Source organism: Armigeres subalbatus, chromosome 1, assembly GCF_024139115.2.
Source record: "Armigeres subalbatus isolate Guangzhou_Male chromosome 1, GZ_Asu_2, whole genome shotgun sequence".
Classification (NCBI taxonomy): Eukaryota; Metazoa; Arthropoda; class Insecta; order Diptera; family Culicidae; genus Armigeres; species Armigeres subalbatus.
The window spans coordinates 240,825,304-240,852,057 of NC_085139.1; the positions used below are offsets into that span (position 1 = coordinate 240,825,304).

Below are 26,754 nucleotides of genomic sequence, written 5' to 3' on the forward strand. Positions count from 1 at the left end.
TATCTGGAAAGTATGCCAATTGAAAACATTTGTTAAATAAATTAATTAAAAAGGATAAAGAGCTCTCAGGAAGTAAGTATGTAGAAAATACCATCATCACCAGGGGCTTTCATATTTTTAAATTTTCTAGTAATAGATCTCACTTCATCCAAATTAGTTCCCAACGAAGGGTCAAAAACATTCTCTTGATTGAGAATGTCTTCGAAGCTCCGTGTAACCTGATCCTCAATTGGACTAGTGAGACCTAGACTAAAATTATGGGCACTCTCGAACTGCTGAGCAAGTTTTTGAGTCTTTTCGCCATTTGTTAATAAAATTTTATTTCCCTCGTTAAGCGCTGGAATTGGCTTTTGAGGTTTTTTAAGAATTTTCGTTAATTTCCAAAAGGGTTTCGAACTGGGATCCAACTTCGAGACATTATTCTCAAAGTTGGTATTTCTCAGAATAGCGAAACGTTTTTTAATTTCATTTTGCAAATCTCGCCAAATAACTTTCAACGCGGGATCGCGAGTTCTTTGGTATTGCCTTCGCCTCACATTTTTAAGACGGATCAGTAGCTGAAGATGGTCGTCGTCAATAATAATGAAGTTGAATTTAATTTCACATTTAGGAATTGCAATGCCTATGGCTTCGACAATTTGTCGAAGATACGAGAGCATTATCAATCTCACGTTTGGTATCGAGATGATCAAAATTCCTATCGATATACGTTTTATATAAATCCCAATCAGCTCTATGATAATTAAAAGTAGAGCTGATTGGATTATAAATGGCTTCTTGTGAGATTTCAAATGTCACAGGAAGGTGATCAGAGTCAAAGTCAGCATGAGTTACCAATTGGCCACACAGCTGACTTGAATCAGTTAAAACCAAATCAATTGTCGAAGGATTTCGAGTGGATGAAAAACAAGTTGGGCCATTGGGATATTGAATAGTATAATATCCCGCAGAACAATCTTCAAATAAAATTTTGCCGTTGGAATTGCTTTGAGCATTATTCCATGAACGGTGTTTGGCATTGAAGTCACCAATTACGAAGAATTTTGATTTGTTGCGAGTCAGAATTTGAAGATCAGCTTTCAACAAATTCTTTTGCTGCCCATTGCATTGAAAAGGCAAGTAGGCTGCAATAAAAGAAAATTGTCCAAGATTTGTTTCAACAGAAACTCCCGAGGTTTCGAAAACTGTGGTTTCAAACGAAGAAAATAATTTATGTTTGATACGTCTATTAATGACAATGGCGACCCCACCACAGGCGCTGTCAAGACGATCATTTCGGTAAATAAAATAATTTGGATCTCTTTTGATGAAAAGACCAGGTTTTAAATATGTTTCAGTTATAATGGCAATATGCACATTATGAACTGATAGGAAGTTGAATAATTCATCTTCCTTACCCTTTAAAGAGCGGGCATTCCAATTTAAAATTTTCAAAGAATTATTTGGATCCATTAAAACGAAGTCCAATAACAATTTTTTGAGTAAATTTGATACCAACCTGAACAGCTTCAGTTTTGGTATTTGCTTTGAACATTGCATCAATCATGTGATGCAATTGTTCATTTAGAAAATCAAAGTCGGAAGCAGACATGCTACCTGAGTCATCAAAACGAACGTTATTTCCCGTTAAAGAATGAGCATAAAAGTCATTCATCGTCGGTAAATTTTCGGAAATAAAATTTTGCCTGCCTGCAGCGATGCTAGCATAGGAGGGCGTGTTTGAAAAATTAGAATTCGATGAACTGCTCGTTACCCGTTGAGAGGTAGGAGCAAAATTTGTTCGTTGATTGCGGTGGGTATGAATTACTCGACCGGCAAATGATTGCGGATTTTGAGCGTTGGAAATATGTTTACCCGGCGAATCTGGGATCCTTTTGGAATTTCCCATCATCAATTTTGCACGGGAAGTCAAAACTTTTTTGCGTGAAGGGCGTTCCCAGAAATTGGATTTATGATTGCCCCCACAATTTGCACATTTAAATTTATTGGAATCTTCTCTCACAGGACAGGCGTCCTTGGCGTGAGAGGTTCCACCACAAATCATGCATTTAGCATCCATGTGGCAATGTTTAGTTCCGTGACCCCACTTTTGGCACTCACGGCACTGAGTGGGGTTTTGGAAATTTCCCCCAGGCCTGCGGAAATGTTCCCATGTAACACGGACATGGGACATAATACAGGCCTTTTCCAAATTTTTCATATTATTTAGTTCATTTTTGTTAAAGTGAACTAAATAAAATTCTTGAGAAATACCCTTCTGGGAAGTACCAGAGCGAGATTTCTTTTTCATCTTAATTACTTGGACTGGTGAAAATCCAAGTAATTCAGAAATTTCAATTTTAATCTCATCCAGTGATTTGTCGTCACTAGGGAGACCTTTCAAAACGACTTTGAACAATCGCTCAGTTTTGTCGTCGTATGTGAAGAATTTATGGCGCTTCTCAGTTAAATACTGAAGAAGACGTTTGCGATCGTCAAAAGATCCCGGCAAAACGCGGCAGTCACCCTTCCTAGCAATCTGAAATGAAACCTTGATCCCCTGAAGGTTACTCAAAATCTCATTCCGAAAGCCAGAAAACTCGGCAACAGATACCACAATTGGCGGAATCCTTTGCTTTTTCGCATGAATCGAATCACCTGGGCTAGAGGTATATTCGATTTGCTCAATTTCATCATTAATCAAATCGAACTGATTGCTCAGTTCGATAGGAGAAGAAATAATGTCGTTTGGACTGGACGGGTCTTGAAACCTTGTTTCTTTGAAGGAAGTGGAAAATTCAGAGATTCCCCCTTGTTTTTATTAATACTTATTGCTGAGCGTGGAGACGTGACCTTCTAAGAGGTTTTTTCCCAGAACGGTGTCCCTGCAGGATTACCACCGCTTGTCGGAATTTTACTTCCGCAAACGGGTCCAACGTAAAACGAAGGCACGGGTCCTTGCAAAGATCGTAACGGGATCAGTGGGTACAAATAGCGCTGAGAAGCACTGTTGAAATTAAAATAGCTTCGGGTAGTATTAAAAACTTCCTTCCGCAAAGAGAGAAAATAGAATCGCACAGCACGAAAGCACGATGCGGTCTGTGCATTACTATCTTATTCGACCTGATGCAAAACGCTCTTCAGGTAGTTGAAAGTTGGTGTCGCCAGAATGGCCTTTCGGTCAATCCGAATAAAACATCTATTGTTCTTTTCACGGAAAAACGTAATCGTAATGGTATTCGTCCATTACATCTTTTTGGTTCTGAAATCAATGTAACTGATCAAGTAAAGTATGTGGGTCTAATTTTGGATTCAAAGCTTTCCTGGACTCCTAACATTAAGTTCAGAATCAAAAAGGCGTGTATGGCTTTCGGCCAATGCCGACGAACCTTTGGTAAAACTTGGAGTCTTAAACCCAAATATATCAAATGGATTTACTTAACAGTGGTACGACCAATTTTGTCTTATGGATGTCTTGTGTGGTGGCAAAAGGGTGAAGTGAGGACGATTAAGTCTAAATTAGGCCATCTTCAAAGCATGTGCCTAATGGCAATGACTGGTGCGTTCTCTTCAACTCCCACGGTTCCTCTCGAGGTTCTCTTCGACGTGGTCCCACTACACATACATCTCAAACAAGAAGCACTTCCTTGTACTTACCGACTATGGGTACTCGGATTTATGGAAGAGAATCCTGTAAACCGCAGTTCTACACACACTTCGTTGTTACCGCTTATGGTTATTTGGGACAAAATTTTCCTTGATCCAAGTGATCGCACACTCGCTAGTAGTTTTCCTTATAGGACATTTTCAACACATTTTCATTCCCCTCGCGGGATGAGTGGACATCTGGCTATTTGGAGAGAAGTATGTCGGACAGCATTGCTTGTTACTCCTCGAAGGTAGAGCAGGTGCAGGCGTCGATTCGCGTGAGTTGAGATTGGTCAGATCAAGGTCGAAGTTAGTAATCGCATGTCGAACTTAAATTGAGGAACTGAATTCAGTTAATACTTTACATCTTATATGGGTACCTGGCCATTGTTCCATAGCTGGAAACGAATTGGCTGATGAGTTAGCTCGTAATGGAGCATCACATGACTTTATTGGTCCTGAGCCAGCTATTCCAATATCCAAGTGTTGGGTGAAGCTCTAGATCAACTCTTGGGCTGTCACTCAGCAAAAATGGCATTGGAGAAGTCTGGATTCATGTCATCAAACAAAATTGTACATCCGGGAGCCATCTCCGGTAGTAGTGAGCTATTTAGCTAATCTGTCTAAAAATAATTGCAGTGTCTTAAGCGGGAAACGCAATGGAGTGCGGCAACGGAACGGCAACGGCACGATGCGGCAGCTGTCACTTTTGAATACACGGCAGTATATGGAACGGCACGCAATGGTGCGGAACGGCAGATGCGGAATGTACTAAAACCGCATATTTTTTGAAAATTTTCAAAAAATGCGGCAGCGGTATTGCGGAAAGGTTTGTTTACTTTGAGCATGAAGTGATTTTATTCAAATTTGTATTATTTTCAGTAGCAGAGAACTGCAGAGAAAGCAAAAAGAAAGCATAATCAGGACCACTTGATTAAACTGGGTTGCTGAAAACGAATAAAATTATTTATGGAAATCGAGAAAACTTCGAAGAAATATTAATGATTATATTATTAATCATAAAATCGTCGTTCTACTTGTCTTTGTCCAGCAAGTAAATCCAATTTCAAGACTATTCATCCACTATTAATAAAAATAAAATCCCTAGAATTTTGAAGAAAAATTTCTTGAATGTCCAAGAGAAAATCGACTGAATTTTCAAAGCACATTTCCAAGAATTTGAAAGGGAAATTCATCTGAATATACAAAATAAAAAAAAAATTTGAAGGGTAATGTACAAGACACGACCGCCCAACGTAAACTACGTAGAACAGTTTGGTGCATTGAGGAATGTAGTCATATTTTAAGATAATTCATTTGATTACTTATGTCACTGGTTTAGAAAAAAATTACCATAACCTAAAATATAAAAAAATGTTGGATACCGTAGTCAGGGGTGACGTCCGAGCCCTCACCGACAGTCTGGAGGTCGGATAACAAAATCGTTCAAAAAGGTCACTTATAATTCAGTTTTATTGTTCTCAGATACATTAAATCTATACTACAAGCATTCTATGTAGTTGAAACAGTGATCTTGATCCTCAGTGCGGAAAACCAATGACAGTTTTAGTTTTAAGGCGCTGAAACGCCAGTGTTCGGAATATGAGTCATATTCGGGATTTGAGTCAGAACGGTACCAAAAACCAAGCCATTGAGATGCGCCAGAGTAGTAAACGCTGCGGACAGGAATAGGGTATTTGTGCTATTTTATTACAATCTAACTCCCACTATCTGGCAGTGGCATTATGGATAACATATTCGTGCAACCATATTATTAATATAATTGCAAGAATCTTACATCCGGGAGCTAGAAAGTAATAGTTCTATTGTAACCTATAGCCCGTTTCAATAAAGTATGCGTTCCGAAGCTATAACCGTTTACAATAAGCCCCGCATGATTGTACCTACAGAGTATTTGAAGTGCATTCAAACTTACTGAAATAAAATTTAATTCTTTTGATTTTGGCGCATATTTAATAATAAAAATATAATTAACAATTTGCAGTTTATCATAAAATGGCTTACCATTTTACTAAGTTATCTTTGAATCGAACATGTTTGTTCATTTGCATTGCGATTATCGCATTATGACATTGCATTGCCGTTGCTAACAATCGATCATCCTATCCTTGCACAAACATGCGCTTGTATGTATATCGCCGACTGCGGTCACTCTGGCCCTACTTTTTGTGGCAAACTGGTGCGAAGCACCGCACAAAAAGTAGAGCCAAAAAACCAACTACACTGAACGACGGTCGAATGAGACTCACGTTGCGAACGGGAAAAAGAGGTGCTGCCAAAATGGTACAATACCCTACTTTAACGTTGATAATCAAATGTTTCAATATAACTGGAAAATTGGTGGAGAGTTTCCGAGTCGATTGATATATAAATCTCAAAAATCCATCGAAAGATGAATGCGCTATTAACGTTCAAAATCTTACATGATTTCGTGACGGTCCCGGATTTGGAAATTTTCATTTGTCACCCTGTATCCGAGTCTTCCCCTTAGACGTAGTTTACGTCAAAAACATTGATGTCCCAGATCCCTTGTATTTCCGAGAAAAAATCCATGTAAAATTTTCTCTAAATTTACCATGAAAATTAACTTGAGTTTTTTTGGATAATTATTCTGAATTTGCAAGGGAATTCCACTCATTTTTAATGAAGAATTCCTATGAAATTCCAAACAAAATATGTACCAAGAGAATTCCCTTTCAAATATCAAGAGAGAAAATCCTGAAACTCCAAAGAAAATTCCTCTGAGGGAAATGAAAATCCAAAATTTAAAAAAACAATTTCGAAAAAAAAAGTTTTTAATAAATTAGGTAGATTTACTATAGTCCTATAGGAATTCCCACTTCCTTCGAGAGCTCCTCCAGGAATTCTTTCGGAAATTCTTACAGAAATTCTTTCGAAAGTTCCCCCAGGAATTCCTTCGGAAGTTACTCCAGAAATTCCTTCCGAAGTTCCTTCCAGAAATTCCTTCTGAAGTTCTTCCAGAAATTTCTTCGGAAGTTCCTCCAGGAATTCCTCCGAAAGTTCCTCCGGAAGTTCCTTCAGGAATCCCCCCGAAAGTTCCTCCAGGAATTCCTCCGGAAGTTCTTCCAGGAATTCCTCCGGAAGTTCCTCCAGGAATTCCTCCGGAAGTTCCTCCAGGAATTCCTCCGGAAGTTCCTCCAGGAATTCCTCCGGAAGTTCCTCCAGGAATTCCTCCGGAAGTTCCTCCAGGAATTCCTCCGGAAGTTCCTCCAGGAATTCCTCCGGAAGTTCCTCCAGGAATTCCTCCGGAAGTTCCTCCAGGAATTCCTCCGGAAGTTCCTCCAGGAATTCCTCAGGAAGTTCCTCCAGGAATTCCTCCGGAAGTTCCTCCAGGAATTCCTCCGGAAGTTCCTCCAGGAATTCCTCCGGAAGTTCCTCCAGGAATTCCTCCGGAAGTTCCTCCAGGAATTCCTCCGGAAGTTCCTCCAGGAATTCCTCCGGAAGTTCCTCCAGGAATTCCTCCGGAAGTTCCTCCAGGAATTCCTCCAGGAATTCCTCCGGAAGTTCCTCCAGGAATTCCTCCGGAAGTTCCTCCAGGAATTCCTCCGGAAGTTCCTCCAGGAATTCTTCCGGAAGTTTTTCCAGAAATTCCTTCGGAAGTTTTTCCAGAAATTTCTTCGGAAGTTCCTTCAGGAATTTCTTCGAAAGTTCCTCCAGGAATTCCTCCGCAAGCTCCTCCAGGAATTCCTCCGGAAGTTCCTTACGAAACTCCTCCGGAAGTTCTTCCAGGAATTCCCTCAGCAGTTTCTCCAGGATTTCCCGCGAAAGTTCTTCCTGAAGTTCCTCCAGGAATTCCTCCGGAAGTTCCTCCAGGAATTCCTCCGGAAGTTCCTCCAGGAATTCCTCCGGAAGTTCCTCCAGGAATTCCTCTGGAAGTTCCTCCAAGATTTCCCCCGACAGTTTCCCCAGGAATTTTCCCGGAAGTTCACCCAGGAATTCCCTCGGAAGTTCCCCCAGGAATTCCCTCGGAAGTTCCCCCAGGAATTCCCTCGGAAGTTCCCCCAGGAATTCACGAGTACCTCCGGAAGTTCCTCCAGGAATTCATCCGGCAGTTTCTCTAGGATTTCCCCCGAAAGTTCCTCCAGGAATTCCTACGGAAGTTCCTCCAGGAAATCTTCTCGAAGTTCCTCCAGTAATTTCAAGGAGAACTTCCGTTCCAAAGATATACAGGAGGAGCTTCCGGGGGAATATCCAGAGGTCCTTTCAGGTTAAATCCTGGAGACACTTTCGGAGGAATTCCTGGAGGAACCTTCGCGGGAATTCTTAGAGGAACTTCCGTGGGATTTGCTGGAGGAACTTCCGGGGGATTTCCTGAACGAACTTCCTGGAGGAACTTTCGGAGGAATTCCTGGAGGAACTTCCGGATTAATTCCTGGACGAACTAACGGAGGAATTCCGGGAGGAACTTCCGGAGGAATTCCTGGAGGAACTTCCGGAGGAATTCCTGGAGGAACTTCCGTAGGAATTCCTGGAGGAACTAACGTAGGAATTCCTGGAGGAACTTCCGGAGGAATTCCTGGAGGAATTTCCGGAGGAATTCCTGAAGGAACTTCCGGAGGAATTCCTGGAGGAACTTCCGGAGGAATTCCTGGAGGAACTTCCGGAGGAATTCCTGGAGGAACTTCCGTAGGAATTCGTGGAGGAACTTCCGTAGGAATTCCTGGAGGAACTTCCTGCATTCTGAAGGAATTTCTGAAGAAACTTCTTAAGGAATTTCTGGAGGATTTTCCGAAGGAATCTTGAAGAACTTCAGGAGGAATTCCTGGAGGAGCTTCCGGAGAAATTCATGGAGGAACTTCCAGAGGAATTTTTGGAAAAACTTATGGAGGAATTTCTGGAGGAACTTCCGCAGGAATTCCTGGAACAATTTCTGGAGCCACTTCCGAAGAAACTTCCGAAAGAAGCGCTGGAGGAACCCCGAAGGAATTTGTGAAGGAACTTTCGAAGGAATTGCTGGAGAAACTTTCAAATTATTCCTGGAGGAACATTCTGAGAATATAGAGGACCTTCCGGAGTACTTCAATTAGTGTTTTTTTTTCCTGAGCTTCCTGAGAACTTTTTGGAGGATTTTTCGGAGGAATTCCTAGACAAACTTCCTAGGAAATTCTTGAAGGAACTTCCGAAGAAATTTCTGGAAAATCTTCATGTAGGAACTTCCGACAAAATTCCTGGAGGTTTCTCCAGAGGAACATCCGGAGTGATTTCAACAAAAACTTCCGAAACAATTTCTTGATGAACTTCCGGTGCAATTCCTGAAGGAACTTTTGAAGGGATTTGTGGTGGATCTTCTGGAGAATTATGTACAACACTTCTGAGCCTCTGCACTTACTGCAGTAACTTCCGGCGGTTCAAGGCCTCAAAAATAGTATTCCTACTGTTCTGATCGGTTCTGATCGAGGCTCTGATATATTTAAAGCAGTCATTGAATCAGCTAGAATTAATTTAAAAGTTTATTAATAAATAATTGAAATTAAATTGTCTCTATAAATAATCAAAATCATCTTTTAAAAAAATAAGAATTTCCTCAAAACTTGAAACGTCATATGAAACCTGTCCGGCAAATCCGCATACATTGCGTTTTGCAACTGCGGCAATGATGCGGAATTTTTTAGTACAAACCGTCGACAAACCGCATGCCGTTGCCGTTCCGTTGCCGCACTCCATTGCGTTTCCCCCTTAGTCAAGGCCTTGACATGTCACTACCGAGTGAACTATCACATGGCAAATATTCAACGCGTTGAATCCTCTGTTTGTGATAGTTATGAATCCGATTATGGAACTTCTTATCATCTAATATGTAACTGCTCAGTCTATGCACCATTGCGCTTCCAAATATTTGGTAAACACTTACTTAGTAAAATTGACTTCAGAAACCTGAACCTTCAGAGTATTTTGTTGTTCATAACCCGTTGTGGTAAGGAGCTATAAGCGTTGTATGCCTATGCGTTGTATGCCCTCTAGGGTGGTTCAAAAAATCGAATTTGCTCCACAGCGCTCATCTGATTCTTTATCATGTTCTGAGTGTCCTCTGAAAATTTGAGCTCATTTGGATTAAAACTGATTTAGCACAAGCCGTTTCAAGTTTGCATGCAAATTAGTATGGGGAAATTTATTTTTTCATTATACCGTCAAATGGGGGGAAGATGATCATTGAGGCGAAGATGATCATTTGATGTGAAATTCAAAAGTGCCTAATTTTTTAATGAAACGGTAGTCAACAATATTATCCGTTCAAGTTATGTTACCGCAAGGTAGAAAATCCGAGTTTTTCGATTATAATCATGAAAACGTATTTTGTGAAGAAAGTGAGAGATAGTCATAAATGACGCTATTTTCGTTTCAAATATTGACTTCGTAGACTTCTTTACGTAGTAAATTCAACATTCATACAAATAACCTAGTGTATTTTGACGGCTAGGTCATAATGATTTTAGTAGAGCTGTCTTGATCAACTTCACCCCAAACCAGATTACTCAAAAAATGTGTGATAATTTAATTTATTTTAATAAATGCGAACGCATTTCAGAAAACTAAAGTTGTTGATTATTGCAACGTATAGCAGTACATGTTTTGAAAATATTTGTTTCGATTTAAAATTTTACACATTGTTATTGCATGTTTTGTCTAAAAAATGATCATCTTCCCCCCAGATGACGGTACTGTTAATGACGCTTCCCCATTAAGCGCAGCTTATAAGAAAACCTACATAGCTAAAAGGAATACTTAAGAGCTTTCACTCAGGAAAAATCGCATCTTAATTGATCGTTGCAATAATTAGTACTCAAATTCTATACCGTGATTTTCTGGGGCTAATTGCATAACTCCTCAACAGGCAACATTGCTGCTCGTAGCGCGAAAGATAGTACACACAAATTCAGGCTACTATGTTGCACTGCACATTTCAGTGATGCCCTCAAAGAAGTTTAACGATCATGACTAAAGATTCGCAACCTGTCTTAAAATCGATTACTAATTATTGGGGCGGTTAATCCACATGCTGTTTTCGTTGGGTGAAAGCTGTTGAGTATTCCTTTTAGCTATGTAAGTTTTCTTTCAACCTGCGCATAATGGTGAAGCGTCATTAACAGTATAATTAAAAAAATAAATTTCCCAATACTAATTTGCATGCAAACTTGAGACGGATTGTGCTAAATCAGTTTTAATCCAAATGAGCTCAAATTTTCAGAGAACACTCAGAACATGGTAAAGAATCAGATTAGCGCTGTGGAGAAAAATCGATTTTTTGAACCACCCTAATGCCTTCTTCAAGGGCCCCTTTTCCAAACTTTCCCTTTGTTCCCCGAGCAACACACATGTTGTAAATCAGCTTACGATACTCATATATGACCAAATTTGATCATATATGAGTTATTGCAACCAAATCAACGTGAATTGTGCTGCTAGGGTCTCCCATCCACATTCCTTTCCTTTTTGTTCACTTCCTTTCCCGTCAGGTGTGTGATGAAAACGGCTGTGAAGGCGATGGCACAAATCTTCCAAATTGAGGTGAACGTGCCCCTGGAGCCGACGTTCTGATACCTGATACCTACCCCAGGCCAATCTTCTGGCTTCGCCACTGATAAAAGTACATGTCTGCAGGTGAAAACATCAATTGTTTGGTCCCAACTTCAAACTTGGAGAGCATCCCATCCCGATTAATAAGATAGTAAAAGTCCTAGGCGTGACCATCGACCGTAAACTAACTTTTCTTTCGCGCTTCCGCGAGGTTAAAACCAGTTGCGGCAGCATGATCTGGCTCCGAACCGACTACATTCGAGTATCCCATAACTTTGGTGGTAGGCCTTTCCGAACCCCATGCGATGTATGCGGTGTCCACTATTACACGGAACACTGCATTTGTCGGTACCTCACATACCAATCAGCTAGAGACTATTATGGCATCTCCACCACCCAGTGGCGTGTGGGGGGGGGATGGTTTCTGAACATTTTGACGTAGAACTACGTCTGTCTTTTCTATATTGGGGTACACTTTACGATTGCAAAAATTTTTAAAATAAATATCTCAACCGTTTCTCGATGGATTTTAAATTTTCTTGGAGCATTCAATCAAAAAAGAGTCAACGCGTTTATACCTGATGAACACTGAAGTCGTTTGTTACGCGATTATTTTTACAGGAATCGTTTTTTATGCCTTTTTTTCACGCGTTTTTCTGGATTTCCGCGGTTCCTTCAGACATACTTCGGGATTTACGCGGCTTTTTACGTTGTTTTAGTTTACGCGGCCCACATCTTCCGCGTAAAAAACGATTCTTGTGTGTTACAATATCTATAGGGCACTGCAAGGAAAAATCTCTTTCTCTTTCGTTCTTCATACATTTTGACGTTTACTGGCCTTGTTGTTTTCAAATTTCTTTGCAGCGAAAAGGAGACAAAGCAGCCCGTGCAGTACCCTATAGGGCTATTGCGAGTAAGCACGCGCCGGGATACTTTTTCAAAATCATATTTGAAGTAGAGTGGCACGGCAAATGCTGGGTAAAGCGAAGGAATAAAATAGACCTCCTTTCGCGGTCCTTAGCCTCTTACCCAGCAACTCCTATCCCTATCTCGTGGCGCTGGCCGGGATACGAGCAACCTTAGGGAAGATCGGGTAACCAACCCCGGTGGGAACTATGGTCGTATGCTGACAGGGAAGGAGGGGTTTGCTCCTCTCCGGAGGTGCAAATCTTATTGAGCGTCTGTTCTCCATGTCAGGATCGGCTCACAACAGCGTCTGTTCTCCATGTTAGGGGCGGCTGATCATCGTCCGAGTGCCAGCGAGGGACTCTAAGTGAAACTGTGCACCATGGTCCACCGGAAATAAGGAGGAATGGTCCTCCGGAAGTTTAGGGGGTTTGGTGTCAGGCCCTGCAAGCCAGCCTTTAAAAAATCATAAGCAACGAACAATCAACAAGAGAGTACGGACCGGAACCATCGGCGAAGACCACTGCGACGAAAAGGGACTAGCGATTGGAAACTCGGTTCGTGGAACTGCAAATCTCTAAACTTCATCGGGAGCACACGCATACTCGCCGATGTGCTCAAGGACCGTGGATTCGGCATCGTAGCGCTGCAGGAGGTTTGTTGGAAGGGATCAATGGTGCGAACGTTTAGAGGTAATCATACCATCTACCAGAGCTGCGGCAACACACACGAGCTGGGAACAGCTTTCATAGTGATGGGCGATATGCAAAGGGGTGTGATCGGGTGGTGGCCGATCAATGAAAGAATGTGCAGGATCAAAGGCCGGTTCTTCAACTTCAGCATAATCAACGTCCATAGCCTACACTCCGGAAGCACTGATGATGATAAGGACGCATTCTACGCGCAGCTGGAACGTGAGTACGACAGCTGCCCAAGCCACGACGTCAAAATCATCATAGGAGATTTGAACGCTCAGGTTGGCCAAGAGGAGGAGTTTAGACCGACTATTGGAAAGTTCAGTGCTCACCGGCTGACGAACGAAAACGGCCTACGACTAATTGATTTCGCCGCCTCCAAGAATATGGCCATTCGCAGCACCTACTTCCAACACAGCCTCCCGTATCGGTACACCTGGAGATCACCACTGCAGACAGAATCACAAATCGACCACGTCCTGATTGATGGACGGCACTTCTCCGACATTATCGACGTCAGGACATATCGTGGCGCTAACATCGACTCTGACCACTATCTGGTGATGGTTAAACTGCGCCCAAAACTATCCGTCATCAACAATGTTCGGTACCGACAACCGCCGCGGTACGACCTAGAGCGACTGAAGCAACCTGATGTGCAGACAGATTCTGGAGGAGAAGGATGCAGCGCGGGCGGTCGCGCTGCAACAAGGTACCCGGCAGAACGTGGAACGTTATAGACGGAAGCGGAGACAGCAGACTCGCCTTTTGAGGAGAAGAGACGCCGCCTGGAAGAAGCGGAGTGCGAGGAGATGGAACAGCTGTGCCGTTCTCAAGAAACACGCAAGTTCTACCAGAAGCTCAACGCATCCCGCAAAGGCTTCGTGCCGCGAGCCGAAATGTGCCGGGATAAGGATGGGAGTATCTTGACGGACGAACGTGTGGTGATCGAAAGGTGGAAGCAGCACTACGAGGAACATTTGAATGGCGCTGAGAGTACAGGCAGTGAAAGTCAAGGCAGCGGAGGAGATGACTACGTCAGTTCAGAGGACGATGGAAGCCAACCAGCCCCCACCTTGAGGGAAGTTAAGGATGCCATCCAACAGCTAAAGACCAATAAATCAGCTGGTAAGGATGGTATCGGAGCTGAGCTCATCAATATGGGCCCGGAAAAGCTAGCCGCCTGACTGCACAAATTGATAGTCAGAATCTGGGAAACTGAACAGCTACCGGAGGAGTGGAAGGAAGGGGTTATATGCCCCATCTACAAGAAAGGCGACAAGCTGGAGTGTGAGAACTTTCGAGCGATCACCATCCTTAATGCCGCCTATAAAGTGATATCCCAGATCATCTTCCGTCGTCTGTCACCATTAGTGAATGAGTTCGTGGGAAGTTATCAAGCCGGCTTCGTTGACGGCCGCTCGACAACGGACCAGATCTTTACTGTACGGCAAATCCTTCAAAAATGCCGTGAATACCAGGTCCCAACGCATCAACTGTTCGTTGATTTCAAGGCGGCATACGACAGTATAGACCGCGTAGAGCTATGGAAAATTATGGACGAGAACAGTCTTCCTGGAAAGCTTATCAGACTGATCAAAGCAACGGTAGATGGCGTGCAAAACTGTGTGAAGATTTCGGGCGAACACTCCAGTTCGTTCGAATCGCGCCGGGGACTAAGACAAGGTGATGGACTTTCGTGTCTGTTGTTCAACATTGCGCTAGAAGGTGTCATGCGGAGAGCCGGGTGTAACAGCCGGGGTACGATTTTCAACAGATCCAGTCAATTTATTTGCTTCGCGGATGACATGGACATTGTCGGCCGAACATTTGCAAAGGTGGCAGAACTGTACACCCGCCTGAAACGTGAAGCAACAAAAGTTGGACTGGTGGTGAATGCGTCAAAGACAAAGTACATACTTGTGGGCGGAACCGAGCGCGACAGGGCCCGCCTGGGAAGCAGTGTTACTATAGACGGGGATACCTTTGAGGTGGTCGAGGAATTCGTATACCTCGGATCCTTGCTAACGGCTGATAACAATGTCAGTCGTGAAATACGAAGGCGCATCATCTGTGTAAGTCGGACGTACTACGGGCTCCAGAAGAAACTGCGGTCAAAAAAGATTCGCCACCGCACCAAATGTGTCATGTACAAGACGTTAATAAGACCGGTAGTCCTCTACGGACATGAAACATGGACAATGCTCGAGGAGGACTTGCAAGCACTCGGAGTATTCGAGAGACGGGTGCTTAGGACCATCTTTGGCGGTGTGCAAGAAGACGGTGTGTGGCGGCGAAGAATGAACCATGAGCTCGCCCAGCTCTACGGCGAACCCAGTATCCAGAAGGTAGCTAAAGCTGGAAGGGTACGATGGACAGGGCATGTTGCAAGAATGCCGGACAGCAACCCTGCAAAGATGGTGTTCGCTTCCGACCCGGCAGGGACGAGACGACGTGGAGCGCAGCGAGCGAGATGGACAGACCAGGTGCAGAACGACTTGGCGAGCGTGGGGCGTATTCGAGGATGGAGAGATGCGGCCTCGAACCGTGTATTGTGGCGTCAAATTGTTGATTCAGTGTTATCTGTTTAGATGTAGACTAAATAAATGAAAATGAATGTAGAAAAAGTTAAGCATTCATTGATGAAATAATGATGATTTGATGATTGTTTGTGCTTCCCGTGTCACCTTAAAAACTTGCTAACAGTTTAGCACTTGGTTTCGGTGAATCAGTCAATCTCGTATGTGCATCGCAGGCTTCTTCTTCCATAGCACTACATTCCAACTAGAACTTGGCCTGCTTTTCAACTTAGTAATTTATTAGCATTTCTTTAGTTATTATTCATTGAAAGTTTTTTTATGTCCGCCATTGCAGGGATTTTAGCTGGTGCAGTTCGTTTATGCTAACTTAAACGTGCGTTTTCCTTGGAAAACTTGGAGGCGTTTGACGGTAGCTTCTAGCTTACGTCTGTTGATTCCAGTAGAGGGGCTCGGAATCTTCTTCACTGTTGCAGTGAATGCGTTCTGGTAAACTTTCTTTGGCTTGTTTTTGCTGATTCGTAGGTGTCTGCCGGAGTAAACGCTAAGTCCGACGCAATTCACGTGAAGGAATAAATATTATTATCAATAACGCCGTTGACAGCCCAGCTTTCGCAATGGGTTTTTCTGTAATGAGCCGCCAGGGGCTTAGACTGACTTAGCGACGAGTGGTAAGTCTCTGTAGCAGTTTGCGTCGGTGATGGTTGCAGCTGTACACTATCAGCCAGCCTTGTGCTTTGCAAATTGTGTAATCGATTACCATTTAAAATAATGTAAACCTAATTAATACCAATTTAATGTCAACAATGAAGTTCAATCGGATGTTTGGCATTGTTACCAATGCTTCGAATCGAGATACAATTATCAAATGATTCTTACTCTCTAGCGAGTTTTTATCAATTGGTAATTTGGATATGTGAACGCTTGAGAGTGTTGTTCATCCTCGATTTTTGAAAATTTTATTTTTATCCTCATTTTCAAATGTTGGTCCAAAAATTATATACATCACCAGTTATGCTCACTCAATTTCAGGAGCATAGGATAAACATCGAAAGTAGATTCAGGCTGGGCTTGAAAAACACTTGCTTTGGCCTCATCGCACAGAATAGTCAAAAACCTGTACATTACATACAGCTACGTAGTTCAACGTCACCTTTGCGTACAACCCGATCGAGAAAAAAATTGCTACTAAAAATGTTGTCTCTGGGGTTTTTTTTTTGTCCAAAACCACCCCCGTGGCTACGCCACTGCCACCACCACCAGAAATGCTCTTGCGGGTAACGACTCTAGCATTGCATGTTCTCAATCAATTGCAGCGAAAGGGGCTTTCCTTGGTGCTACTCAAAGTCGTAAGTCCCATTTCACCAATGACCGAACTGTTCGATTTATTCTCAAACTACCACATGGTCAGCTGGGAGGCTTCCCCTGCCGCAATCGTATTTCGTCGCCCACTCCTTCGAAGTGTTATTCTTGTACCACATTACTACTGTATCACGGGATAGTCATCGTCATTACAGTTTTCCACCAGCTTTTATAATTCAACAGAAGTGTTGAATTTAAAGTGTTAGTCTTAGATTCTGTGGTACCATTAAGTAAGCATTTTTTTATATAATTTAATTCCGATATTGCAACGAAGAAGGACCCTAGGCTAGTACTTCGGCCTTGGCACTTTACGAAAAGTGAAGAACTGGTAAATTATCCAAATTTACAATAATAAAGAAAAAGTGTTTAAGGGAAGATCCATTAATTACGTATCCCTATGTCACACTTTTTGTATGAAGCGTCTGAATTTTTTGTATAAGTCGTCACACTTCACTGGACCCCTCTCCCCCTCTAAGTGTTACGTAATTTGTGGACGTTTCCTAAGCGTAATGTCCAATTTCATTTAGTTTCCATTGCAGGCGTTACTAGCGTTTAAATTATTTTAAAACCTGTCCACGTTAAATCTCGGACACCCATCCAAGATTCCGATTTTTTTTTTAAATGTTTACAAACCACTGCGACGATCAATTTACATGACAGCTGAATCTCTTTGCTTTATGTGATGTTATTGCAGCATGTTTAGCGTCCAAATTGATAAAATGGCAATTAATAATTTCTCGCGCTTAGTTTCATAGGGGCGTAACTGTATTGATCGATTTCTCTTAATCGATTTTATATGTTGTTAGTAACTCAATTGTTTCAAAAGCTACAACCGTGAATATTGATTCTGGTGTATAATTCAATCATCCTTTATCACTCCAAATCATTCAAGCATCTATAGAGTTACGCCCTTATGAAACTAAGCGCGAGATTTGGACATTATCTAGGTGTCCGAAATTTTACGTGGACAAGCTTTACTACATATCGACTTTATACTGCTCCAGGAATCTCGGTAGCAGAACCATTCCTTGACCACTACTTGACCTATCTGTTTGCATAAGACATTTTATGAAACAGATCGAAACAGCTGTTTTTCTCAAGTATATCTACTTTGACAATTAGTGGAAGCCCGTTTGCAGGGTGGCCAGACCTACCGATTTCTCGGTAGTCCTACCGATTTTTGACTCACCTACCGATTCACAGACGAGAGATCAAAAACTACAGATTTTTCAAAATTCCTACCGAGAACTACCGATTTTCAACTTGCCAAATAAAAGCACGGTCAACATAGTAATCTTTAGTATAAAATATTCGAAAAATTTCAGTTAATTCTCAGACACACTACTATCAGAATAGTTTAATCATAAATTGGTTGAATATTCAATACAGCCGACTCTCTACATCTCGATGTTCTATATTTCGATATCTTTCCCTATATCGATGGTTTCCTCAGTCCCTTCAATCTACATATATTTGAGCATTTAGCATATTAATAATCTCCCTTTCCAGATATCTCTCTATCTCGATCTGTTCTGATCATATTTTATTCAAGATTCACTCAGGATCAGAGTGTTCAATAATTATCATTCCTGCACTTGTGATATTACTGCTTCTTTGATAAATATAACTTAACGATCATTCGCATCTATTACTTTGAAATATCTAAATAGTTTTGTTAAATATTTAAAAATTATTTGGGACTTGGGAAGTTTATTGTCTACTATTTTTTTTTTCAATAACTTAGTTTTTTCAAAATCTTTTTATTGGTTCAGTCAAATCTCTATGAGTCGATGTTCTATAACTCGATATCAACTCAATTACATTCAATAAGACTATAAGATGTCCGTTGAATTAATAAATAAATAAATAAATTTCTTTCAAAAAGATTTCTATTCCACATCTCGATATTTCCATGAGCCGATAGTCCCTTTATTATCGTCTCATGGAGCTTTGACTGTAACTGCTTTTGGATTGTTAAGAACATGGAGATTATGTGATGATACAACTATTTTTCTGATTATTTCTACGGTGGTATCAAGTACAGCTTTTGTGAACAACATGTTACATAAAATATTCATTTATAAAAGGGCTATTTCAGTCTAAATATTTTAGATCACCTTTACGGAGGTCTCCTGTCGTCGTTATAGTACAAGCCTATGAAGCTGACCATGATATGTGGCTAGCTTTGAAAAATGGCCCGGTCTGATTAAGTCAATCAATAGCTTTGGATTTATTAGTAATCATTCAGATTGTCAGGCCATATTGATTCGGAAACGGAAACAAAAACATGCACTTTCACAGGAGGCTATTCTAGATTCATCTCTATACATGTTGAGTTTCGAATATTTGAAGCTGTCAATCGATAAGTTCTATTTTGTGCGGAATCGAACCTCAATTAAATTCGAAAATCGCAAGATTCAAATATTCTACAAATACATTTTTGTATGAATATGTCATAATTTCTCCAGGCCAATCAGCTTTACAAGTTTGGATTTTTTCTGAACAGCAACATAGGTAATACATATTTATATGAAACTAGATTTAAAATGTAAAAATAACATTGCTGGGGAATCTACAAATTTTGTTTTTTTTTTAGTTCATAATTCAAATTGGAAAAGAATATTTGATATTAATCGGAACCTTATCACTACCGATTTTAATCCTGATAGTGAAATTACTTATAAGCAATAAACTATGGCTCCCAACTTCTTAATTGTAAGATGTACGTTCATTTACATACTTTGAAAGACATTGCATAAGATTTTTCAACATGAGGCGTCAACGCCGAGGTCAACGCCATGTGAAATTACTATTTTAAACTTTTTCCGGCCTACCGATAACTACCGATTTTTCTACAGTCAAACTACCGATTTATCAAAATATAATCTGGCCACCCTGCCCGTTTGTTTGGTTATTTCGCGCTGAATATTCCAATAGGTCGCATCTTCAATTCTACCTGTTTTATTTTTCGGGTACTAGGGATTTAAAACAAAGTTTTTCATACGATTTCCAAAACGTTCCGCTAGATTATTCATACCAATGCATTCTAATCATAAAATTCTGAAGAAAACACAAATAAAAAGTAAAACGTTACAATCATTATTTTGTGTTCGGACCTAACGAAATGTTCACGGAGAATCATAAAAAACATTAAATGTAAATAATCGGGACGCTGCAAAATGTTTCATGAAATACCTTATAGATAGTTCTTCAGAAATCCATAACACTTATTATGGGTGAAAAAAAAAGTTAAGTGAGATTGGTTTATTTTTTCATAAGGTTAATTAGCCAATTTTTGAACTGCCAATATATTCGCCTATTGTCGATAGCACATGAATTTCTCATGGAATTTCAACAATAGGCGACAAAATTAGCCGTTCAACATTTGGCGGTTTCCCCTAGTATGAAACGAGCTACAAAACTTCGCGTAATAAAACGCGTTTGAACTCGTTAAACGTGAGTTCTTTTGTTTAGATAACTAGCAGACCTTCAAGTTGATGCAACAACTTAAATATGACTGAAACTTATTATATTATCTATATATATAAAAACCAATCTATGTATGTATGTTCGCTAACTACTTCTGAACCACTTGGCCGATTTCAACCAAATTTGGTACAGACATTCTCTATCCTCAGAGGAAGTTAACAAAGGGGTGGGATGGTCATGTAGAAAAGGGGAGGGGTGGTGGGAGGGGTTTTGTTCAGAAAACGAACAATTCTGTGTAACTTTCAACTCCCAGGACCGATTTCAACCAAATTTGGTACAGACATTCTCTATCCTCAGAGGAAGTTAACAAAGGGGTGGGATGGTCATGTAGAAAAGGGGAGGGGTGGTGGGAGGGTTTTGTTCAGAAAACGAACAATTCTGTGTAACTTTCAACTCCCAGGACCGATTTCAACCAAATTTGGTACAGACATTCTCTATCCTCAGAGGAAGTTAACAAAGGGGTGGGATGGTCATGTAGAAAAGGGGAGGGTGGTGGGAGGGTTTTGTTCAGAAAACGAACAATTCTGTGTAACTTTCAACTCCCAGGACCGATTTCAACCAAATTTTGTACACATATTCACTACGAGGAGGTAATCATATGGGAGGATTTGGGAAAGGGGAGGGTCTGGAGGAGGGGTTTTGTTTAGAAAACGGGCAATTCAAAGTAAATCATGAACCCCTGTACCGATTTCAACCAAATTTGGTACACACATTCTACATCATAAGGAAAAGATAACAAAGGGGATGGGATGGTCATTGGAAAAAGGGAGGGTATAGGGGAGGTGTTGTCTTTGGAAAACGAGCAACTCAGTGTAACTCCCAACCTCCAGGACCGATTTCAATCAAATTTTGTACACATATTCACTATGAGGAGCCGATCGTACGGGAGGAAATTTGGATAAGGGGGGGGGTCTGAAGGGAGGGTATTGTTCAGAAAACGGGCAATTTAGTGTAACTTCTGAACCCCTGTACCGATTTCAACCAAATTTGGTACACACATTTTCTATCCCTAGGAGAAGATAACAAAGGGGTGAAATGGCCGTTGAGAAAAGAGGAAGGGTAAAGGGAAAGCGGTTGTCTTTAGAAAACGGGCAATTCAGTGTAACTCCTGACCCCCAGGACCAATTCTAAGCAGATTAAATGATTAAATCATTCAACTCTATGATTAAAGATTATGATTAATGAATTATAATTTTTTGAAAATGATGACTGATAATGATTAATGATTAAATTCATTTTTGACAATAATTAACGATTATGAATAATAGATGAAAAAACCGTTGGATTATGATTAACGATTACCGATCGTGATTAAATGTTGACACACTATGTGTATGGTTAATGATTAACGATCGATATGATTAATGATTGATGATTATGAATGATCAAATTGCATAGTGATCCATAATCGAGTAACCTTTATTCCAAATTTTAAAAGGTATGATAATTATATGATAATGATTCAAGATTAATAAATAAAAGCAAGGTATGCAATGATCCAATGTTCCAGCATAACTTCTGTACCCTTGCCCGATTTCAACCAAATTTGGAACAAACATTCTTTTTCTTAAGAAGGCGAAGATGACAGGGATCGATCAACTCAACACTTCATCGAAATCATGGTTTGCCCAGAGAAAAGCAATGATTAAAGTGTTTCCTTCTGGACGGTAAATGTGATCATTTCTTTAAAAATAGACGTTTTTCCGGAATAAGGCATCGGTGTATGTTTTCCCTTCTTTAGAAATAGACGTTTGCCCGGAATAAAGCGATTTTGGGTTTGATCCCATTTTCAAAATCAGTCAATGTTTTCAAATGTAATCTACCTTCTTTTAATCAAATGATGAAATATCAATAAGAAAACACAATTATCCTTTTGACCTATTCCAATTCCGATGGTGAAAAAAACTGCGAATTAAACTGGCAACTCCGAGCAAGGCCGGGTACATAAAGCTAGTGGTTACATAAACATGTCAAAAACATAGGCATATACTACAAGGGTAGGTACTAATATCCACAGATTGATTCGAAGTTATTCTCATTTCTGATTCCACTTCTACTTGCATCATTCTACAGACATCTGACAATCAACTCCACTGCCAGGTAATTAGCACTGCGATCCATGCAATGATATCCCATACCCATCTTTCCGGAACGTACCTCTCGCTTCCAAACACTGAAATTGCGTTGTCGATATTGGAATCCTGTAGACAATTCATTTCGGCTCAGGTTGTTGTTTCTTATTTACTCGCTGTTTCAACACAATCTCTCTTCAGGGTCAACTGACTTTTCTATCTCGTCGTGTTTCGTCAACTGGTCTCTACGGATGCCCTCTTTTCCAAATCACGTCCGATTGGTGTGACACACACACTCCCTGGTCCGAAATGAGGGTGATTTAAAATCCACGACCGTTCGCACGCTAAACAACGGCAATGACCACGACGGCACCGCACTGCAAATTTCAAAACCGAACGAACGCGCACACGCCTGACCGGGACTGTGACTGGCCGGTTGCACTATTTGCCAGGAGGTCGTAAACCGTAAACACTATCTCCGGGGACCGCACAGGTCGTGACCACCACTTCGCGGTACAATAGCCGGCGCACTCGGATTTGTTTATCGACGACAACAACGACAGCACGGAGGCGTGTTTGCAGAGGACATGAGGCACGACACGACGGAGAACAAAAGCACGATCGATTGATTGATTCGAGGTGCGCAAAATTTGGATTCGCTTCCACGCCCGCAAACGGTTAGAACACGACTGAACTCTTCTATGTCCGATGAGGCGTTATCGACCGGGCTGCTCGCTGGCTTCTACCGTGGGCAGTGTGGTAGGTGCCAACAACGTCCGAGGTCCTCCTACGAAAAAGCAGCAGCACAGCAGCGTGGCGGCGCGGCGGCAGTAGCAGACCAAACAAACGAACCGAACCAAACACAATATGGTTGGATGGATGGACGGATAGTTATTAGTTTGGTAGTTCGGATCGTTTTCGCATTGCATGTGGATGGCCGGTGGCGGTGGCGAAGACGAGGTAGCCTCCGGGCGCAAGTCTCACCTCACCATCATCGCAGCACAGTGGCACAGCGCGCGACGGTAGGGGGACCGGCACGCGGTCGTCAGGTGTAGTGTGTTCTCTGCTAGTTATGATGTTCCCCATCCGATCGTCGTCGTTTTTGTCGTCGTCGACACCAGCAAAGCTTTGTCCGACAGTTCACCATACTCGTTGTGGAACGTTCATTCAATGGTAATAATAGTAATTATTTAATGATGCGGGTGGTTTGTGCTATGGGGTTGGAACGGAGGATGGGAAAAACTTTAATTTCCGAAAAATGCAAAACGATACACCTGGCGATATGGGCAACTAAATAGTAGAATGGAACGGAACAGAAGGTTTTGAGGGTATTTGTTCCTAAATCAATCACAATAAGACAAGGTGCACATGAAATACATTGATTACTCATCTGATAAACAAGAACCATGGAAATGAATATCCTTAGCTAACAGAGCTAAAACGTCGGAGCAAGATTAGGAATCTTCAGTACGTATCAACTGATATTGTCACGGTTCTACGAAAAAAAAGTCGGCAAATGCGAATTATTAGGAAAAAACGGTTTGCCCAAGGGTTTACTTCTTTTGTTTTGGAAACAGGACAAAAACATTACTTAATGAAAGCAAATAAAAAACATATTTTGATATCGACATCAAAGTGAAATCAAATTTGTTTTGAAATTTTGGTCTCCGTGGTTGATTACTTATTTTCCTTTCAGTATTCTGTTGATTTCTAAATAATGAACTGACATAAAACTGATTTCTTTTTGCCTTTCTCGTACAACAAAGTTATCATTTCACTCCAAAATCGAACTTTTTATAGAAGTCTCGGAGACCCATGATGTTATATGCCAATCGACTCAGCTCGTCAAACTGAACAAATGTCTGTCTGTCCGTGTGTATGTATGTGTGTGTGTGTGTACACGGAAACCGAAAAACATTAGCCACACAGAAAAAAAATATGAAAAATAAACAGCGCGTAAAACTTTACATGCGCAAATTTACGCTATTCTACGCTGAAATAGTCCTCTTCCTAACAAGATTGCGTACAATTTGTATACAATATTGACGATTCACGTCAAATATTGTATACATTTAGGCCATATCCCGTGAGGAATTACGCTAATAATGGCGTTCCATTTATGTGCATGATTTTTAGCGTGAATTTCAGTGGTTTTTTCTATCTGTGCACTTTTTCATATAGTAATTCTCAACCGATTTTCTCGCAACAAGTTGCATTCGACGGGGGACAAACCCTAACACGCATACCATGAATGACAATATTATGAACCTAAGATGAACCTCCGATCTGTTTTCACAGGGTTCTAGTACTAATCATCCCCTTTCAGGAAAGCATGCGATCAAAATATTCTATCGGTGAAAATTTAAGAAAATTAGATTTCAAGATTTTGCGGGGGTTAGATATATAGGTTGGGATAGGAAAAAATTGTCGAAATACAATTTAGCATAATTTTTCGTGAAATAACTCAGTGATATCCGATTGGCTTGAAAAGGGTGGTATTCATAATCCCCATTATTTCCCTTTGAAAATACGCCATACGTCGGACTATGGGCCTAAAAGTTATGGCCATAATAATAATGTATAGAAAAATCACTTCTCCGGCATCTATACTCATCCGATGTACTCGAAACAAATTGCGTTCGATGTGAAATTTTGAAATGGGTAAAAACGGATTAAAAAATAAGGACCTGTCTACCTATCAGTGATATTTTGGACCTTTCTTGTATGCTTTTACAAAGGCACTTACTCTTACAAAGGCACGAGAAAGGCATCATCATCGCTATGTGGAGAGCCTTACACTGACCGAGACCATGCAATTATATAATATTAGCTTTCATATTTTGAAAGCGATAACTACTAGAGCAAGAGGGAACACTTTAATATCCAATACTTTCAACTGCAATGATTTATGGGTTGGGAGAGCTTTGTATATAACGGGAATAACCAGAAATAGTAACTCAACCATATTCTACGAATATCAAATGCATGTTAATTCAGTTATTATAATACGGATTATGGTACACAATAACAACATGGTTGAGGTATTTCTCATCATATCAACAAAATTCAAACCGATTTGGTTACAGCAACCTTCATATAAATTAATAAAGTCGTGTCACAGTCATTGTAACTTATCTATGACGAGTATCATTTATTAACATCAAGTTATGATATATGTATGTATGCTATTACCTCTTGCTCTGGTTTTGATTAGATTTTCAGGACTGTAAGACTCACTGACTAATCTTTATCAGTTGCCAGGTATCATGGAAATGTGAAATCAGTAATTGCCAAATCCGCTTACCAAATGAAAAAAATATAAGCAACAACGGTCATAATATTTCTGTTGTGAATGTAACTAGTGTCCAAAAAACATGGCATTCTTGTCGAATCTGAAAACAACTAATGGATAGTCAGATATAATTATTATCTTGAAAATGTCTAAATAGTCATCGACTCGTATAAAGTTTGATACCCATATTAGCATTAGCATTTAGCAATTCGCACAAATTCGTAGGTGGTACAAGCCAAGACTATTGTATGAGAGTAGTATCACTTTCATCCGTTACCACAGTTATTGATTTGGGACTAATCACTAACTCTTAGATGGAAGCAATGCACTCTCCAATAGTCGAGATCTGTCCTGGCCACGTCCTTGCGAATGCTGAGGAAGGGGAAGGATGGTTTGTTGGACACCTACTTAAGAAAGATGCAGAGAACTCTACGACCTCTCATAGGTGCCACGGGAGGTTTCGGGATTGTGTGGAAGGTTATAGTAGTAGGAATCGTTTTGGTATAACGTGAAACACAGAAAGAACTAAGACAGAAATACAAAGTAGGAAAGGGACGAGCCTGGAATTGAACCCACGACCTCCTGCTTATAAGGCAGAAGCGATAGGTACTAGATCATCGAGCTCGACTCGTATAAAGTTTGATACCCATATTAACATAATTTCGTTCGTTCGCAAATTGGTCATATTCCCTGAACCAATTGTCACAATTCCGGAGCACAGAAAACCTGTTAGAGAGTGGCTATTGAATATCACGGTCTAGAAACTCTTTACATAGTCATCGTCTTAGGGCAAGCCAAAGTAAATGCGATGCGACGCGACTCACATGAAAGAAGAACAAGCATTATCAATGAGCTGTCTAATTGCACTGTCGCGTCACATCGCGTCGCTTCGCGTCGCGTTTACTCTGGCTTGCCCCTTAAACAAAATTAAATTTTAAGGAAGTCAGTCCACATTAAGATCCTGAAAAGCTCTATAATCATCGTTTTGAACAACGACTTTCCATGATTTCGATTATCAATTCGTTCATATTCCCTTATTCAATTCCACGGAAACGATCATATATCTGAGAATTCCTTACGGATTATCGACATATAGCCCGCATTGGTCATAAAGAAGGCATAAACAATATTCAAAGCTTACGTTTCAACCAATAAAAAGCATCAGTAGAATAAATGCATTTAGCATCAACCTCGGAATTCCGGAATATCTCCGCTAT

The 26,754-nt window shown here is 40.9% G+C and overlaps 1 protein-coding gene across 1 annotated transcript in view; it reads right to left on the bottom strand.

Moving 5' to 3' along the window:
- LOC134206078 (short-chain dehydrogenase/reductase family 16C member 6) overlaps positions 1-23,072 on the bottom strand; it is a 132,179-nt gene extending 109,107 nt beyond the window's left edge. The window contains exon 1 of the mRNA XM_062681761.1: positions 22,331-23,072. Within this exon, the coding sequence (XP_062537745.1) occupies positions 22,331-22,389 (59 nt within the window). The 5' untranslated portion in view covers positions 22,390-23,072. The remainder of the gene's footprint in view (positions 1-22,330) is intronic.
- Positions 23,073-26,754: the final 3,682 nt, after the last annotated feature.